Here is a 21008-nt window from a genome sequence, read left to right as displayed (position 1 = left end):
GGTCTAAACAAATAAAAGGTAAATTGTGACTGGTTGCTAAGATTTACTGTCATTCACACATCGCCCTTGCCTTGTGCCTTGTTTGTCTTGTTCTAGAACTCATATTATTGTAATATATTTTTATAAGTCAGACTCAGGGGTTACGTTTTGCAGACTTAGGCGCCACACATTTTTATAACATACTCAGACTTGTTGTAACGGAGATGGACCAGAATCTGGTCTGAACATGATGGCAGATGTTCAGTGCTATGCTTTATCCATAACGTGTAATCAACACTCAGCTTTTTTCAAAGACCAGCAACAGTCTTCTGACAAACCATGATACTGGAATGGCAATGAAATCAGCACTTGTACATTTTTTAACTTGCCCAAACTTTCTTTGAAAGTCTGAGGACCAAAGACCCAACTTTGTCTACAGACCAAAGTGTCTATTTGTAATAAAAGCTATACATAGGACATAATAGTGGTGGTGTGGTTGGGGGGGTGTCCTTAGGGGTCCCTGGTTCAGATCTTGGTCAGAACACTATCTGCATTAAGTCTGTATGTTCTCCCTGTGCTTGTGTTTCCTCCAGGTACCAGGTTTTTTCATTTAAATCAGAATTTTTTGATTTTTATCAAATTTATTTTAATAAAATGCTTTTGGAGTAAAATTCTATCTAAAGATAGTTTTATATTTAAGATACATTAAGAATTTAGTTTATTCAGCAAGAAATGGAGCTTAGTTATGTAGCATGAGGCTGTATATTCTGCAATATTTACATTTTTGGTAAACTCATTCAATGAATCCAAGCTCTGTAAGATGAGATAACAAGCACTGCATTGATGCATTCACACAATTTCACAGTAACCATGAGAAAAAACAAAGTTCAGGAATATTCCTTTATCCCATTGTTTTGCAAATCTATGTACACTACAAACTGTATGATTGAATCAATTCTGATATCGCTGTTTTACTAACCTGACAGCTTATTATTCTAAATAGGAAACCTTCATTTTGTTTGCAAATATTAAAGATTCTACCAGCAAGAATAAGTCCTTACATTTAACCGCCTGCCAACCAGCCGCCATCATTATACAGCGGCAGGTCGGCACGATCTCGCGAACTGTCGTAGCTGTAAGTCGGTCCCTTTAAGCAGGATAGACACAAAGCTGTTTAAGCAGTGCTTTTCAGCCACTAGCAGGGCGCTTTTAACCCCCAAGAAGGTGTTAACAAGGAGTTAAAAGCGCCCATGTTGCAGCGCTTCTGAATCGCTTTTCAAGCGCTTCCGAACATGCTGCCCATCCATTTCAATGGGAAGGGGCGGTGTAGGAGCACTGTATACATCGCTCCTACACCGCCCCAAAGATGCTGCTTGCAGGACTTTTTTTCCTGTCCCAAAAGCGCACCGCCCCAGTGTGAAAGCACTCAGGCTTTCACACTGGGGAGGCATGTGAAAGGGGTCTTAATGTTTGGGGCAAATATACCTGTATGCATATGGCCCTGTATTGCTCATGAGTACTACTCAGAACAGCATACAGCCATTGCATATTGCATCCTGTCATTGATTTTGGTGGCCTTTATAATGTACCTGTAGTACCTGGGTGCTGAACAAAATCCAGATTTTACATTCTATAGGCAAAAGTGGCACGTGCATGGGGCCTTATTGTCGTGCCGTGCAATATCAGACTTACACATAATTATAAATACCATAGCCATCATTTCAGCTTCTCTTTTCACTTTTTCATTGATCTTTCCAAGTTTCCATCACATTCATGAAGTAAAAAAACTACAACAGATGCCACATAAACACATAACCAACGTGGTGATTCAGAAATGTTATCTTGTCATGTTTTAAAAATAATCATTAGATGTCCAGCTTTTCTTAGTTGATTCCTAATCTTCAAGCTACCCCAGCATTAGTGTTTATATAGAAAAAAAAAAATAATATAGAATGGACTAGTCCATTCAAAGTATAAACTGTATATAGATAACTATGTTACACCGAGCTGTGGATGGGTCTCCACACTGCTAATATTTCTTTATAATGACTGTGAGGTACATTGGAGATCTTTGCCTGTGGTGAGGATGCTCCTCACACACAATTGTTCTTCACCATGCACTGATCCCCAGACACCTCACTGGAATGCAGCATGGTGGCAGAGGTGAAGGCCAGCGGCAGCTGCATCGTCTAAGCTCACAGCAGTGTCATCTTTTGTTACAAAAACATTGTAAATGAGACTGTTAGTATAGCTGCCATTACCAACTTGTTTTTAAAGACGCTAAACCCAGTCAGGGTCACAAAAAAAGAAGGGGCCCACCTAGAGTTGCCACCTCATCCCTTTAAACCCAAACACATATGAATGACACAGGTTCTGAGGATAAGTTAATGCAGAGAAGGCACCAAGTGAGTTTAATTACCACCTTAATCAGCCACAGAACCTGTGTAGTTAATATGTGTTCGGTTTTAAAGGGATCAGGTGGCAACACTAGGCCCAGCTCAACCCATTTCTTTCTTCAACAACTTTATCTGAATATCCAATACACAAGAAAGTTAAACATACGGACTGATCTGCTGGCTTTCTTCTGATTTCTTCCAGATGAAGTCTGCTTGGAGTTGCTGTGAAGAAGCTAAGATGGAAGTAGCCGTGCTGAGCAGAGGGAGGCACAACTGACCACCGGATTGATGACATTTCGGCAGGAAAGTCAACATGCAGTAATGAAATTGGCCCTAGTATGTGTATGTATGAATGTGAGTTAGGGACCTTATAATGTACAGTATCTCACAAAAGTGAGTACACCCCTCACATTTTTGTAAAAATTTTAATATATGATATGATAACACTGAAGAAATGACACTTTGCTACAATGTAAGGTAGTGAGTGTACAGCTTGTAGAACAGTGTAAATTTGATGTCCCCTCAAAATAACTCAACATACAGCCATTAATGTCTAAACCGCTGGCAACAAAGGTGAGTACACCCCTAAGTGAAAATATCCAAATTGCCATTTTCCCTATATAATGTGTATATTATGAGCTGAAGGAGCGACTACTGCTAGGCTCTGAGGAAGAAGTTATCCCTTTGAAACGGGTCAGCCAACCGTGGTACTGATGTCCTTCTCCTTCACCATCTGGAGACTGTCGATACCTAGACCGATTGCCATGACTAGGTGGTTTATATTAAGCAAATTTTCTTCCAATGTTTGTGAGTAGCTTCTTATCTGTTTTTATCTATAAATGTACTAAGGATAATGCACAAGGCCGGTGCACCGTCTTTTCTTTACCCTTCCTTTGACTGCTAGGGTGCCCCTATCCTGGAGGGCAGCAAGGCCTGAGAAATTATCCTTTGAACACTAGATCACCCGGACATCACACTTATGTGCAAGAGTATTTTGTTTGCTGCTAGGCCATTTTCCCTCCCTGATGTCACGTGACTCGTTAATGTTACAAGGTCTCAGGTGTGAATGGGGAGCAGGTGTGTTAAATGTGGTGTAAACTATTGTGAGATACTGTATATGTAGGCTCCATGCACACTAGCATTTTTTTTAAGCTCCTAGAAGCTGTTATTAGCATTTTTTGTTTTGCTTCTAGAAGCTAAATAGTGTTATCCTATGTGTTCATGCACACTCCTTTAGGCTATTAGCATTTTTGAGCTTCAGCGTCTAGGAGCAGAAAAAAATTAATTGTAGAGTTTTTTGGAGCAATTTTCCAGCAGAAAAAAACGCTGAATGCTTCTAAATGCTACAAAACCCTCATGCACACTGTACATTTTTTTAGCAAAAAACTATACTCTCACAAAAGCTTATGGCTCCAAAACGCTGATAAACGCAGAATAGCCACGTTTTTCAGCCTTTATCAGAGTTATTTTTACAACAGAAAAACTCCTCTGAAAATCCACTAGTTCTGTTTTGTTTTCCAGCCAGAAAACACCCCAGCCAAAAAACGCTCATAACAGCCACATGGACACATAGGATAACATACTGGGGAGTTTATTGGCTGCAGAAAAAACATCTGAAGCCAAAAACAGCAGCTGTAAAAATGTCCAGTGTGCCCAATGGCCTGTACACACGATCCTAATGGCCTGTACACACGATCCTAATGGCCTGTACACACGATCCTAATGGCCTGTAGCAGTTTTGGCTACAATAGCAAGCTGTAAGCTTCCCATCTGCCCACCCTGTCCCAGTTTATCCTTACTAGGGTGTTTATAGGTGGACAGTGTTTTACATGATTTATGAAGGTCAATTCTGTTTATCGGATTTTCAAAAAGTCTGTTGGCTGCGTAATACCATCAAAGTTGGCCATACAGTATGAATGGACAAAACACCCACTGATTGTATTCGGACAGCCGGCACCAGGAGCTGTCAGAATACCTAAATTCATCTGACTGGACACAGCCACGGTACAGCCAATCAAAGGATGTCAGGCAGGAGGATGGTGTCAAGACCACCCATCGAGTGAAATTTGTCCGCTTCAGTAGGAACAAGACAAAATGTGCTAGGTGTATGACCAGTTTAAGATGTTTGGTTATACAACCTCTATGGCTACAATTTATGAGTTCAGGTAAGGCCCCTTGCACATAACGCCCTCTAGCTGCAATGCGTTCTTCTTGGCATTTTGGCAAGGATGGGGCTGAATGCTGTACAATGTGTACCTGCGTTTAGATCTCTATGTGTTCAGGAGCATTTGTCCTGCCATAGACTTTGACAGGCAGCAGGGCTGGACACTGTATATGTCCCTACCCGGGCACACTAAAACAGCGGGAGGGACACACTACAGCTAGATGGCCTTGTGTGCATGGAGCCTTAACGTTTGACCTAAACCCCCCAATATAGGGCCACAAAACTTTTCCACATTTATATGTCTGGTGTCTTATTATTGTATACATTGTGCATTTTGGGATGGGGTAATAGTGGGCATGTATGATTACCCATTCATCTATCTTTTTGATTTACCTCTTGGTATTGCTGACCTGGGACAAGAGTACACTTTTTAAGTGTCACAATACTTTACTGGCTGCATTCTTCTTTCAGGCTAAGGACTCAGAAAGCAGGGATAATGACGACAGTCCCTGAATATGTAACCTACAGTGGCTTGCAAAAGTATTCACCCCCCTTGGCATTTTTTGTGTTTTGTTGCCTCGCAACCTGGAATTAACATGGATTGTTTGAGGATTTGCATCATTATATTTACAGAACATGCCCACAACTTGGAAGATGTTTTTTTTTTTTTTTATTTTATTGTGAAGCAACAAATTGGACAAAATAACAGAAAAAGTCAGTGTGTATAACCATTCACCCCCCTAAAGTCAATACTTTGTAGAGCCACCTTTTGCATTTATCACAGCTCCAAGTCACTTTGGATAAGTCTCTATGAGCTTGCCACATCTTACCACTGGAATTTTTGCCCATTCTTCCTTGCAAAACTGCTCCAGCACCTTCAAGTTGGATGGTTTGCACTTGTGAACAGCAATCTTTAAGTCTGACCACAGATTTTCTATTGGATTGAGGTCTGGGCTTTGACTAAGCCATTGCAACACATTTACATGTTTCCATTTAAACAACTCAAGTGTTGCTTTAGCAGTGTGTTTGGAGGGCGTTGTCCTGCTGGAACGTGAACCTCCATCCTAGGCTCAAATCACACACAGAGTGGTACAGGTTTTGCTCAAGAATATCCCTGTATTTAGCACCATCCATCTTTCCCTCAACCCTGACCAGTTTTCCGGTCCCGACTGCTGAAAAACATCCCCACAGCAAGATGTTGCCACCACCATGTTTCACAGTGGGGATGGTGTTCTTTAGATGATGTGATGTCTTGGGTTTGCGCCAGACATATAGTTTTCTTTGATGGCCAAAAAGTTCAATTTTAGTCTCATCAGACCAGATCACCTTTCTCCATACATTGTGGGAGTCTCCCACATGCCTTTTTGCAAACTCAAAACGTGCCATTTTGTTTTTTGCTGAAAGTAAAGGCTTTCTTCTGGCCACTCTGCCATAAAGCCCAACTCTATGGAGTGTACGGCTTATTGTCATCCTATGTACAGATACTCCAGTCTCTGCTGTGGAACTCTGCAGCTCCTCCAGGCTTACCTTAGGTCTCTGTGCTGCCTCTCTGATTAATGCCCTCCTTGCCCGGTCCGTGAGTTTGTGTGCGGGCCGTCTCTTGGCAGGTTTGCTGTTGTGCCATGTTCTTTCCATTTGGTTATGATAGATTTGACGGTGCTCCTAGAGATCATCAAAGATTTGGATATTTTTTTTATAACCTAACCCTGACTTGTACTTCTCAACAACATTGTCCCTTACTTGTTTGGAGAGTTCCTTGGTCTTCATGGCAGTGTTTGGTTAGTGGTGCCTCTTGCTTAGGTGTTGCAGCCTCTGGGGCCTTTCAAAAAGGTGTGTATATGTAATGACAGATCATGTGACACTTAGATTGTACAAAGATGGACATCATTTCACTAATTATGTGACTTCTGAAGGTGATTGGTTGCACCAGAGCTATTTATGGGCTTCCTAACAAAGGGCCTGAATACATACGCACATTCCAATTATCAGATTTTTATTTCTGAAAAATAGTTTTATGTATATATTTTTCTAATTTTACTTCACCAACTTAGACTATTGTGTTCTGATCCATCACATATCATTCAGATTAAGAAAACATTGAACTAAAGGCTGTAATGTAACAAAATAGGTAAAAAGCCAAGGGGGGTGGATACTTTTGCAAGGCACTGTATGTAAAGCAAGTCAGCCATGGCTGCTTTCATAACCTGAAAAGTTCCCTTTAACTCAAAACTCCACAAATATAGCCGTCAAACATGTGAATTAGATACAGTGTATTTTAAGCTGTCACAGACTTGTATCATTTTTTTCTCCCTACATAATTCCTATTTGCAAAGCTCTCAGTTTGGTGTGTGGGTTTAGCCAAAAATATGCACATATTCCCGAGCATGCACTGCTAAGGCTGACATAAACTCCACTGTGTATTAATCCTAGATACAGCGAGCTTAGATGTGTATTGATAAAAAAAAAAAATATGCTCAGAACTATTCCGCCAGTGAAACTTCATGCACATTCATTATGTGTGAACAGGAGCAAAATCAAATATTATTACGCTATTTTCCCTCCAGGTCAAATATACATGTGACTCAGGAAAATATGGCATTATGGCCACTAGATGGAGCAGATCATCATAGTAAATATTTCCTGTTCAGCTCCATCTAGTGACCACAATGCCATATTTACCTGATTTAATAAAGAACATTCGACCTGGAAAGAAAATAGCCTAATGACAATTGGTTTTGCCTCTATTCGCACATGACAAAAGTATATGTAGTTCCGCGGGATAACTAGCTCTGCAAATTATTTACTCCTAGCACTCATTTTTGTAGGGTTTTGTTGTGTTTAGAGTTCACTCTCACCAAATCCCCTTCAAAGGTGCATATTAACCCATGAATATCAGGCTGTGTCGGCATGTCTTTTTTCTCTGTTTTCCACTGCACCGGTTTCCACTGTAACGTACTGCATTCTTTAAAACGATACAACACAAAAACACAAGTTGAACGGATCTTACTAAGAAATGGACTGCAATGCATTGGGGTTCATTGTGATACTTTTTATCTACTCTTCAAATTACTTATATGGAGCTAAAAATGCAGAAAAAGGTGCCTTAGCGCAGCACTGTAGTGGACGCAGATACCAATAAGCCTATGATATTTAAAACTGTCAGTGAGAGCAAGACACAAGTGTCCTTTTTTTAAATTTACTATTCTGTTTATATTTATTTTTATTTATTTATTTCAGGTACTTATATAGCGCCGTCAATTTATGCAGCGCTTTACATATACATTGTACATTCACATCAGTCCCTACCCTCAAGGAGCTTACAATATAAGGTCTCTAACTCACATTCATACATACTAGGGACAATTTAGACAGGATCCAATTAACCTACCAGCATGTCTTTGGAGTGTGGGAGGAAACCGGAATACCCGGAGGAAACCCACGCAGACACAGGGAGAATATGCAGACTCCAGGCAGGTAGTGTCGTGGTTGGGATTCGAACCAGCGACCCTTCTTACTGCTAGGCGAAAGTGCTACCCACTACACCACTGTGCCGCCCATATTTAAGCTAATAATGGATTCTGGTTGGTTGAATCACAACAAGGCTTCTTATAGGTCTAGGGGGCTCAAGTAGTAAAGTATCCTGGTCTCATCATATATCCCAATGAAATCTCAATCAACCTGCTTTGTCAAAGGAAGTCTCACTTTTCCTGCTGCATTCTCCATTATGTAATTAAAAAGTGAAAATGAAACCAGCTTGTATTGTTAAGCTGGCCATACACTATACGAAAAACCGGCCGAACCCATTTTCGAAAAACGAACATTCGGCCATGAGCGCGAACGATAGTGCCATCATGTAATGACCGATAAATCGTTCACTGGACATAAATTAATGCATTTTTGTTAGTTTTTTTTACATATAACTAGTGCAAACAGTTTGGATGGGAAACAAATTAACCTTTCAATTTATCGTTCGTTCAGAAGAAAATTTCCAAACTTGTCCTTTGTTTTTTCGGCTCAAAAAGTCCCAGCGATTATCGATTTTGTGCCCATTAACTGGCAGAAAAACGAACGAACTGTCTAAATGACCAAATTTCGCCCGATTTTTTGTATAGTGTATGGCCAGCATAAGACTTTAGAAACCAATAGATGATTTAACTTTAGCAGCATCTCCAAGGCTGAGTTCACATATGTGGGGCCGCGGGTTCGTGCCTGGGGTCCGGTGCATGTCTGTTTAGCGGTTCAGATGCGATTCAGGTCCAAATTTTTGCCTTAATTTGCACCTGAACCGGACCCAAACAGGCACAGGACCCTTTTGCAAACTGTTCCGCGGCCGCCCTGGACCTGTGCGAACCGGTTCCATTGAGAGACGGTCACACTAGCATGTCATGCAAATTGGATGCGGAGAAATCCACATTAAATCACCGCATCCAATTCGCACAAATGTGAACCTGACCTAAAAGTGAATGGAATCAGCTGATCCCTGAAGAAGCAGAGAATTACTGTGGTATAGCCGTCGCTACTACAGTGATCCTCACTGTCTTCCAAGTCCCATGCCAAGTGGCTGCAATGCTGCATAGGGAACACAGAAGGTCCCACACTTGGCATGGATGCCATTCAGAGAATGCCTTATGTTTTTCTCAATAAATGCAAAACTTTCTCTAATTGGACAAGGTGGAGAGTCACAAAATTCATTGCATTCATTGAGAAAATTGCAAGGCATTCTATGAATGGTGCCCATGTCCAGCAAGCAACACCCTGTGGTTACTATGCAGGAGGGCAGCTGCTAGGCATGGGGCCCAGAAGAAGTGGCATCAGCCATTATAGTGATTCTCTGTTCCCACTGGGATCAGACAGGTATGGAATATGAAATTACAAAATACAAACAAAATATGTTATTACCATATCTAGATCTTCTGAGCATATTGATTTTACCACATTCTTGGACAAAAGTACTGGCATCAGAAAAATCTTGAATAGGAAAAGGTTTCCAAATGGGCTACCGGCAGCAAGAGACTAAACCACATAATCAAAGTCTTATTATGCCGCGTACACACGGTCGGACTTTACGGCAGACTTTTTGACGTACTTTATGACGGACTTTCTGAATGAACGGACTTGCCTACACACAATCCACCAAAGTCTGTCGAATTCGTATGTGATGACGTACGACCGGACTAAAACAAGGAAGTTCATAGCCAGTAGCCAATAGCTGCCCTAGCGTGGCTTTTTGTCCGTCGAACTAGCATACAGACGAGCGGACTTTTTGACCGGACTCAATTTCGACGGATTCATTTAAAACATGTTTCAAATCTAAGTCCGTCCAACTTTTCAGAAAACAAAGTCCGCTGGAGCCCACACACGATCAAATTGTCTGACGAAATCCAGTCCCCCGGGCAAAGTCTGCCGTAAAGTCCGCCCGTGTGTACCCGGCATAAGTCTACAGCAGAATTACTTACAACAAGCACATTGTGCAGTGTGGTCTATTCTACTACAAATATCTTCTATATGTTTTAAAGGCTTCTATTAAAGCAAAATGAAAAAAAAAAAATTATGAATCAGGGACAGTGACTCATTTGGACTTAATAAATGAATTAAAGAGGATATCTTCAAATCTCGCTTTAATCATGTCCCTCAAATAATAATGATATCCTTTATTGCACACTATCATATCCCTTATTCAATAAACAATAATGATAGTCCTGTCTGAACACTGACCACAGGGGATCGCTCCCTGGTACTGCTGCCATTCACAAAATACATTGGATTTTTTTTTTTAAATAAATACAAGGCTTTCTGATTGGATGTGGTGTAGAGACAGGGCAGTGATGTCATGATCTTCACCTTATCCAGTGAGAGAACGCTTTTTATTCATTGAAATAATTCAAGACATTCTGTAAATGGCAGCAGTTGCAAGCGAATGCCCAAGCAGGCAGGAACACCGGGCAGCGGCCCTGCTGCATAGTAACAACAGGGATTTGGCACAAGTGCCATTCAGAGAATGCCTTGCAAAGTGTCCTCTGATTGGATGAGGTAGAGAGGCGGGGCATTTTGTGAATGGCAGCAGTTCCGAGTGAGCGGTGGTCCACTGTATGTTGTTGGTACCCTGCAGACTGTCTGATCTGCAGATAGCTCTCACTACCCTAATCCATCCTACTAGCTGATCCCTGAAAACCCTCTTCAGAGAAGTCTATCTCTCCCTCCTCCACCTAAAAACTGAACTTCTACTTTCTCCATCAGCTCACCCCTCAGTTATTACTTTTGTTTAATTTTCCCTATTAGATTGTAAGCTCTCCGGAGCAGAGTCCTCCCACCCTCTTGTCTATCCCCCTGATCTTGTACACTCTGTATAGATCCTGTATAATAATAGGAGGAAGGAGATGAAGAATGTTGGTGTGTAGAACACATTGCTGATCTGTAAATCTATCCATTACATATATATATGAAGAGATGATACATTTCATAACAGTGATCACCTAATGATCATGTGTACATTGTACATACAGTGATCACCTAAAGATCATGTATACATTGTACATGCAGTGATCACCTAATGATCATGTGTACATTGTACATGCAGTGATCACCTAATGATCATGTGTACATTGTACATACAGTGATCACCTAATGATCATGTGTACATTGTACATACAGTGATCACCTAATGATCATGTGTACATTGTACATGCTGTGATCACCTAATGATCATGTGTACATTGTACATACAGTGATCACCTAATGATCATGTGTACATTGTACATACAGTGATCACCTAATGATCATGTGTACATTGTACATGCTGTGATCATGGGGGGATACACCCCTGACATGACAGGTGGGGGGATCGTCCACTTGTAGTGGTCTCCTCCCCCCCCCCCCCCCCAGTAGAGGTGACCTTGGTACACTGTACACACACACACACGTGTTCAATGACCACAACTTTCCAATATCAGTCACCCCGAAGTGTCACCTAAGCAGCCAGGACTGAATGATCGCTTATCAGGAGGAGGATCTGTACTCTATAGATGGTATACAGGTGGACAAACTACAATGACAGCACCATGTATTTGTATAGACACAGGACAGTGGTAGAATAGAGTGTCAGCACACATGCCCCAGTTATATGCAGAGTGATCGGTGCCCACCTCACCTTGTCCCGGGGTGTCGTGGCGCTGTGCAGGGTTGGGGATCCCCTCGGTCTCGGTCTGCATAGTGCCCGGTGTATGGATCGGACTCTCCGCGGTGTGATCACAGTGAAAACGGGGATTTACAATACAGAGGTCATTCTATGCTATAGTGTGGGAGGAGGAGCCGCCACCCATATATGGTCAGGGTGTCCTATTAGGGTCGGGGAACTTTGAGAGCGGCCAATCGTAGAGTGTGGGGGGCGTGTCTGTCGGTCCTCGCTCACTTTACAACTCCATTGACTGCTGAAGGCCAGCGGTCGGTGTGAGTAGAGGTGACCCAATGGGCAGCAAGGACACACGTGACCCGCACTGGACAGGAACTCAGCATGGCTCTGACTAGGACTTCTCTCCATAGACCCCACGTCTATGGAGAGTACAAGTCACCCGCCTCAGCTCAGGACATACACCTGTATGGGTTGTACCAGGAAAACTTCAATCCACCTGAAACTAGGCTCTGCACTCCACCCTTCACCTCAGGTGACCACCACTTTCCACTTCAATCCACCTGAAACTAGGCTCTGCACTCCACCCTTCACCTCAGGTGACCACCACTTTCCACTTCCACCAAGCCATAGCATGTCTGAGAGCCCGGGAACTACACAATACACATTTAGGGTACAGATTTTGCACACCCCATAATAGTTTGGATTATTTAGAGATTTTGAAAGCTGAAAAAAACTTTTATTGAACCACTTTAGCTTTGGAAGATTTACCCCCTTGAGGACCAGGCCATTTTCTGCTACCCTGTTTCCCCGAAAATAAGACCTAGCGTGATTGTCAGTGATGGCTGCAATATAAGCCCTACCCCCCAAATAAGCCCTAGTTAAAGTCCTTGTAGGTCTTATTTTCAGGGTAGGGCTTATTTTCGAGGAAACAGGGTAGGGCTTATTTGGGGGGTATGGCTTATATTGCAGCCATCACCGACAATCACGCTAGGTCTTATTTTCGGGGAAACAGGGTATTTAGCACTGTGCTAATTTAACTGGTAATTGCTCGGTCATGCAACACTGTACCCAAACTAAATGTATATGTAGCACCCTCTACTTAAAGCTAGGTGCCAGTGTTAATTTTGGTCTTAGGACTAAAATGGCATTTTAGTCTTCTGCAATTGTTTTAGTTTTAGTCGTATTTAGTCGACAAAATCTCCAGTACATTTCAGTAAATGCAATTTAGTTTTAGTCATAGTCTTTTGACTAAAATGGCATTTTAGTTTTAGTCTCATTTTAGTCATCTCAATTGTTTTAATTTTAGTCATGTTTTAGTCGACTAAAATAGTATTAATTTAGTCGACTAAAATGTTTTTTTTTTAACAAGAAGTTTTTTATTTTCAATAAAACAACAACAGAGGAAAGAAATAAAAAGGAAAAAAATGTACATACAGTGTGGGGCGGTCACATTCACAGCATATTTGGGTAAAATGCAATTGGTTTCTAATAGAATATTTTGTGTTCATAAGAGGACATGGGAGAGATACATAGGGGGTGAAGGGGGGGGGGGGGGGGGGTAAGCTCCAAGCATTATCTTCATCTTCTACCTTGGTAGAATTATCTAGAGTGACCATATAGAGCTAGATCAAATCACAACATAGGGAGACATTGATGAGGCATCATGGGTAGGCATTGAGATACCTCAGTGAAGCACGGACTTCCCCTGGGGAGCGGGACATCCCCTGCTCATTGTTAGCAAGACAAAGCCTGCACAGGGTCAATGCAGGAGGGACGGGTGGGAAAGGGGCGTAGGCCTCTTTATCAACAGGCTATCCGGCGTGGCATGAGGAGGGCTGGCTAAATGTATGTTTGTAGGCAGGTCTTAGTGCTCCCTCCACCAGCAGCCAGCGGTAGGGGGTATGAACTTCACATTCCGGTCCTAGTCTAGGAGAAGTTGCTCTTCACGGACCCAGGAACCCCAAATTTTGGAACATTTTTTGGGACAGTCGCGGCCTAGATAAGTCATTTTATACAGTGGGAGGGCATTATTTATGAATTTCTTCCACTGCTGTATGGTTGGGGGGATGGCCCCCTTCCATTGGAGCAGGATTGCCTTTCTAGCATAGAAGGCCGCATAGAATATGAATAATTTCTTAGATTGTGGGCCTGCTAGGTTATCCACTATGCCAAGCAGCCATAGGATTGGGTCGCATATCACAGTCAACTTGCTGACGGAGTTAACCACTGCGACCACTTCTCTCCAGAAGGATTGTATAAGCGGGCATGTCCACACAACATGGAAGAATGATCCCTCCTCCGAGGTACATTTAGGGCAGAGCGGATTGCAATCAGGGTATATTTTCGCTAGACGTTGTGGTGAGAAATACGCTCTATGCAAAAATTTGAGCTGGACAAACCTGTCACGGGCGGATATCACCAGGGGGAGGTACTGCTGAATGCCCTCCTCCCAGTCATCATCAGCCAGCAAGGGTATATCCTCCCAACATACCGAGAATAGCTGCGAGACCTTAGAAGTATCCAAGCCAACTAGGGTGGAATACAAGGCGGAGAGGGGCTTAGTCTCCTCTGCCGCACTTAGTAATAGCTCTATTCCGGTGGTTACCAGCACTGGGGGTACAATAAACTGGGAACGATAGGCATGCCGGAGCTGTAGATACCTAAAAAACAAACGATTAGGTAAGCCCTTTTGGTGCTTCAACTCGTTAAACGGGAGCAGACCGGCAGAGGACATTATATCAGCTAGTGTTTTTATTCCATGTCGAGCCCAAAGCACAGGGTCAGGGATAGTCTGGAAGTGCGGCAGCCACGGATTCCCCCATAGCGGAGTGCGGGAGGACCAGCTGTTAGGCGTCTGGGTTTTGGCCCGAACAACCTCCCAGACTTTGAGTGTGGTTCTCATGGAAGGGGTGATGTTTGGATTAGATTTAGGACCACAATGCAGTAAATTCCTCAATTCAGAGTACAACCCGAGCAACGCCGCCTCCAAAGTTGAGGCAGGGTTGACCGGCTCCTCAGACAACCACTATCTTAGCGTGACCAGGATCGCTGCCCAGTAATACTTGAGAAAGCAGGGCAGGGCGAGGCCCCCCAGCGAAAAGGGCAGCTGGAGGGTGGATTTGGCAATCCTGCGAACGCTGCCATTCCAGATAAAGGAAACAATCAGTTTATCCAGCTTTCTGAAAAAGGTTTGTGAGATATATACCGGGGTTTGCCTAAAGACATACAGGAATTTGGGAAGCACAGACATTTTAACCACTTCAGCCCCGGAAGGATTTACCCCCTTCCTGACCAGAGCACTTTTTACAATTTGGCACTGCGTCGCTTTAACTGCTAATTGCGCGGTCATGCAATGCTGTACCCAAACAAAATTTGCGTCCTTTTGTTCCCACAAATAGAGCTTTCTTTTGATGGTATTTGATCACCTCTGAAGTTTTTATTTTTTGCGCTATAAATGGAAAAAGACTGAAAATTTTGAAAAAAAACGATATTTTCTTCTTTTTGTTATAAAAAAAATTCCAATAAACTCAATTTTAGTCATACATTTAGTCCAAAATGTATTCAGCCACATGTCTTTGGTAAAAAAAAAATTCAATAAGCGTATATTTATTGGTTTGCGCAAAAGTTATAGCGTCTACAAACTAGGGTACATTTTCTGGAATTTACACAGCTTTTAGTTTATGACTGCCTATCTCATTTCTTGAGGTGCTAAAATGGCAGGGCAGTACAAACCCCCTCCAAATTACCCCATTTTGGAAAGTAGACACCCCAAGGAAATTGCTGAGGGGCATGTTGAGCCCATCGAATATTAATTTTTTTTGTCGCAAGTGATTAAATAATGACAAAAAATAAAAAATTTACAAAAAGTTGTCACTAAATGATATATTGCTCACACAGGCCATGGGCATATGTGAAATTGCACCCCAAAATACATTTAGCTGCTTCTCCTGAGTATGGGGATACCACATGTGTGGGACTTTTTGGGAGTCTAGCCGCGTACGGGGCCCCGAAAACCAAGCACCGCCTTCAGGATTTCTAAGGGTGTACATTTTTGATTTCACTCCTCACTACCTATCACAGTTTTGAAGGCCATAAAATGCTAGGTTAGGTCAACCCCCCCAAATGACCCCATTTTAGAAAGTAGACACCCCAAGCTATTTGCTGAGAGGCATGTTGAGTCCATGGAATATTTTATATTTTGCCACAAGTTGCGGAAAAAATGACAAACTTTTTTTTTTTTGCACAAAGTTGTCACTAAATGATATATTTCTCAAACATGCCATGGGCATATGTGGAATTACACCCCAATATACATTCTGCTGCTTCTCCTGAGTACGCTGGCGCATCCCTGTCTGGCCAATTACCGAAACTCAGTGCCGTAACTTGTTGTGGGCTCTGGGACAGTGGCATCACTAGGGTTGGCCTAGAGGATATCAGGTTAGGTACTTCCTAATGGCTCAGTTCCTGGGAACAGTAATGTATAATGGCCAACAGGCTCTCTTACCAGATCCGGTGAAACTGCAACAGTGATCCCTCCGGCTGGACGTTCACTCACTCTGGGTTGCCCAGGCCAACTCTAGTCAGTAGTGTAGCATCTCTACCCTGGCAGTGGCTTCATCTTTCTCCCCCTCTGGTGGTGCGGGTACAGCATGGCTCTCTGGTGGTGAGGGTACAGCGTGGCTCTCTGGTGGTGCGGGTACAGCGTGGCTCTCTGGTGGTGCGGGTACAGCGTGGCTCTCTGGTGGTGTGTGGCTCCCTCTCTGGTGGTGCGGGTACAGCGTGGCTCTCTGGTGGAGCGGGTACAGCATGGCTCTGGTGGTGCGGGTACAGCGTGGCTCTCTGGTGGTGCGGGAATAGCGTGGCTCTCTGGTGGAGCGGGTACAGCGTGGCTCTCTGGTGGAGCGGGTACAGCGTGGCTCTGGTGGTGCGGGTACAGCGTGGCTCTCTGGTGGTGCGGGTACAGCGTGGCTCTCTGGTGGTGCGGGTACAGCGTGGCTCTCTGGTGGTGCGGGTACAGCGTGGCTCTGGTGGTGCGGGTACAGCGTGGCTCTGGTGGTGCGGGTACAGCATGGCTCTGGTGGTGCGGGTACAGTGTGGCTCTCTGGTGGTGCGGGTACAGCGTGGCTCTGGTGGTGCGGGTACAGCGTGGCTCCCTATCTGGCTTCCCCCAGCACAGTACTCTTTTTCTCCTCCTGTAACCCCCCCCCCAGCAGAGTGCATTCATGCTGGGGGCTGTAGCATGATGTCTGTGGACACACAGGGGCCGCCATTCTTCAGGGATTACTCTTCTCATAATGCCCCCCAGAGTCTTCTGATTGGCCCTCTGCTGTGGCCAATTATGGGGTGAGAAACAGCAGTCAGGAAGCTGGGCAGCGGCGCAGGGAAACCAATTAGAGCCGCTCTCTCTCTCTTCTCTCTTCGGCTGACAGAAAAAGGAGGGGGGCGAGCGGGGGAGATACACAGACAGCCCGCATCTCTCCTCTCCCTGTCACAGCTGCTCCATTTACCAGAGAACTTCCCCGCTCGCCCCCCCTCCCCTTTCTGTCAGCTGAACGGAGAAGAGAGAGAGAGCGGCTCTAATTGATTTTGCCGTGCCGCCGCCCAGCTTCCTCCCCGCTGTTTCCCTCCCCATGATTGGCCACATCAGAGAGAGAGAATGACAGCTTTACAGGGGCGGCTTGACAGCTCCTGATTTAACTGCTTCCTGGCCCCATCTGCAGCCGCGAGGCCACTGCACTCCCAAGCTGTACTCCTGATGTGCCCTGCTGTGCGGGAGGAGAGCGGGTGCCGTTTGTGTGTGTGTGTGTGTGGGGGGGGGCGGCTTTTTGCCGCCCCCCACAAAGTGCCGCCCTAGGCCTGGGCCTTGTTGGCCTAGGCCAAAACACAGCACTGCCTAGATGTCTCCTCTGCCCTCAAAGCATCTGACCACACCAAGATCAGTGTGATAAAATGCTTTCCCAATTTCCCAATGGCACTGTTTACATCTGGCGAAAACTAAATCATGAAATGCTCGTAGCTTCTTGTTTCTTAGGCCATAGAGATGATTGAAGCCATTCTGGTCTCTGATCAGCTCTATGGTCAGCTGGCTGAATCACCGGCTGCATTCTCAGGATCCCTGTTGGGACAGGAGAGTCAGAGAAAAACAAGGAAGACGGTGGGAGAGGCTAATTAGCTGCTAGGATTGCTGCTAGGATTGCTTTTACATGAAAGCCGACCGCTGGCTGAAAAGAATGATACCAAGATGATACCTAAACCTGCAGGCATCATTCTGGTATAACCACTCAAAGTCCAGCAACATACCAGTACGTTGCTGGTCCTTGTTGGGCATATATTGCAATCTTTTTTTCGTGTAGCCTGTGGGCTGAACGAAAAAAAGAGATTGATTGGTGGGTATGCCCACCATTAGAATACCTCCCTTCATCAACAAACTTCTAATGATGGGCATACATACACCATTTATATATGCCGAAGCATGGGGGCATCCGCCCCAAAAGTTAGGAGCAAATTGCTCCTCCGCCCCCTGCTGCCCCCATGCTTCGGCATATATCACCTCCGACAGCGCTAGAGTCACGGCCTTATGTATCGTGGGAGCAAACGCTGTTGCTGTCAAGATAAATCCGCGCTGCAGCTGAATGGCGTACCTGAAGACAAAAAAATGGTTAACAATAAAACAAAGTAAACAGTAAAGTATAAAAAATTACATACCTGAAAAGCAAACATGATAAAACATAATAACAATAAAACATTGCAGAATAGAATACAGTAAAAAAGAGCAGAACAATAGAGAGAGAGAGAACGACAACTATTTTTGTTTTTTTTATTCTATATATTTTTTTGTGTTTTTTAATTTTTTTTTGCACTTTTTTTGTAACTGTAACTTTTATAACTGTAACCGGTTCCAGGTTCCGGTCTCTCAAAATGCGATGGCATCTTGGGAGACCCTTTGAAAGTGTGCCTAGTCTGTGCAATGCTGTACCCTACGCTAATACTCAACTAGTGTATGGTAGCGTTCAAAACATTCATCAATGCAAAGACCAGGATTGTTAGGATAGGAGGGACAATAATAGCGGGTGTCATGCCTATATCCGTGCTTGCTGCAGACACGACATCTTTTTTGGGGAGGTTTGTTGGGTAGGGGTACTCGGGAGGACATAAAGAAAATTCCTCTCATGCAGCCGACTACATTTGGTTGGGGATGTGAATGGGGGAAGTACGGGTGCTGCAGAAGTAGTGGGTTCCGAATTAGGATTGGCAAATGCAGCAGGAAGGGCATTATGGGCACAACGGGCCTGTGTTTGTCTTCTTCTTGGTGGCAGCGGGACACTACTTGTGCTTGCCACCTCACCAGCTTGAACTGCACTTATGGGACTCGCCACGTCACCAAGTGTTACTGCAGTGCTGGTTTGACTACGACCGGGGTGTACTAGGCCGCTGGTGCTTGCCAGTTCACCAAAACGCTACCAAAAAAATTGTTAGTGATCGCAGGGATCAGGCCTGACTCTGCGAACGCTGCAGTTATGTGCGTTTAGTATTTTGTAAGTGACAGTGATCGAGCGATACTGCACTTGGGTGGGCTGGGCTGGGCGGAGGGGCAAACCGCAGGTGCTAGCAGGTATCTGGGCTGATCCCGCTAACGCTGCGTTTTTGGGAACCCTAAACTGCTGGGGACGCTAGTAGAGATCTGATCAGATATTGATCCGTTCAGATACTATACCACTAAGGGAGGTGTATGCTGGGTGTTAGCAGTACTGGCGCTAACCTGACGCTGCCTGGGGCAACGCAGACCCTATCTGACCCTAAAACCCAACTTATATCACCGCCGGGCGATCAGGGGGCTAAACCTTTATCAGGTAATAAAACGGTAGTTGCCCTGACACTATAAAAAATAAACTATCTAACCAGCGTCACCCGTAACAGTTATACTGTGATCACTGGTGAAAGGGTTAACTAGGGGGCAATCAAGGGGTTAAAACCTTTATTAGGTAGTATATGGGGGTTCCTGACGCTATAAAACGCTGACGGCAAACCTAAATACTTATCTCCCTAACTAGCGTCACCAGTGACACTAATACAGCGATCAGAAAAACGATCGCTTAGTGACACTGGCGATGGGGGGGTGATCAAGGGGTTAAAACTTTATTAGGGGGGGTTAGGGGGTACCTTAGACTTAAAGGGGGCCTAACACTAACTGCCCTACCACTTCTAACTGTCACAAACTGACACCAATGCAGTAATCATAAAAAAAACTGCTATTGGTGTCACTGTGACGGGGGGGGGGGGGATGATCAGGGGGTGAAAAGTGTGCCTAGTGTGTTTTACTGTAAGTGTAATGTTTGTGCACTTACTCAGATGTCTTCTCTCCTCAGCGCCGGAACGGAAATTACCAACCCGAGGAGAGATGACATCACTTCCTCTGCCGCTGTTTACTATACAGCAGCAGAGGAAGATTCTCATTCATTGGGAGCGATCGCGAGGGGGTGGCCACGAATGAGTGGTCTCCCCCTCAGCCTGGATCGCTCCCCTAACAAAGCCGACCACCTTGAGCCCGCGGGAGGCAGATCACGTACCAGGTACGTAATTTTGCCTGCCAGTGCCATTCTGCCGCAGTATATCTGCGTTAGGCGGTCGGCAAGTGGTTAACAAGGTTTTAGTCGACTAAATTAACACTGGCAGGTGCTAGAGTAGTATTTTTCTAGCTCAGGACCCAAGTGCAGGCAAATTTAGCCAGGCCTATGCTTTAGGCTGGGCCTGGTCTTTGTGATATGGGACTGGGAGTGATCAGTGTAGTGGGGGGTGTGGCCACCTGCACTCTGACTCAAAGATGCCTCCCCTGCTTTCAGAAGGACAGTTCTGGAAGAGAGGTTGGACTTGAGATCTGAGTGACAGGCAGCTCATGTGAGGAGTCCTGACCAGTCATTAACTTGCATTGGCAGGCGGCAGGCCTCTCATATAAGCTGGGTTCACATGCTTCCAGGGAGCAGGTCTGTGCAGCAGAAAGACAGCATGGAGTGTTGAGGTGCTCTCCGCGCGTCCCCACGTGGGGGATGCGGAGGAGGGATGGAGGAACCGCTGGTAAGGAGCTAAAGATAAGGATCTTCATCTCTAAGGAGGCTTCAAGCTGCTGTGACTGGGGAACACAGGACTTGGATGTAAAGAGTATCAAGCAGAGGAAGTAGCAGTCAAGTGGAGGAGAGTAGAGCAGCATTCTGTGACTGGGGACACAGAACTGTTCTGGAGGAGAAGGTCAGTGTAACAGAAGAAAAGAAACTGGTCAGAGCAGTGTAGAATGTTGTGGCCGGGGAACGCAACATTTATAGTCCTGGACTGGCTGAAAGCAGTA

At 44.6% G+C, this 21008-nt stretch overlaps 1 protein-coding gene across 1 annotated transcript in view; it reads right to left on the bottom strand.

Moving 5' to 3' along the window:
* Window positions 1-11825, bottom strand: part of LOC141143955 (clustered mitochondria protein homolog) — a 109333-nt gene extending 97508 nt beyond the window's left edge. The window contains exon 1 of the mRNA XM_073629365.1: window positions 11687-11825. Coding sequence (XP_073485466.1) covers window positions 11687-11747 — 61 coding nt within the window. The 5' untranslated portion in view covers window positions 11748-11825. The remainder of the gene's footprint in view (window positions 1-11686) is intronic.
* Window positions 11826-21008: the final 9183 nt, after the last annotated feature.

This window comes from Aquarana catesbeiana, linkage group LG01, assembly GCF_042186555.1.
Source record: "Aquarana catesbeiana isolate 2022-GZ linkage group LG01, ASM4218655v1, whole genome shotgun sequence".
Taxonomy (NCBI): Eukaryota; Metazoa; Chordata; class Amphibia; order Anura; family Ranidae; genus Aquarana; species Aquarana catesbeiana.
Note: the sequence above shows the minus strand (reverse complement) of the source record. Positions and strands in the feature narration are given on the sequence as shown.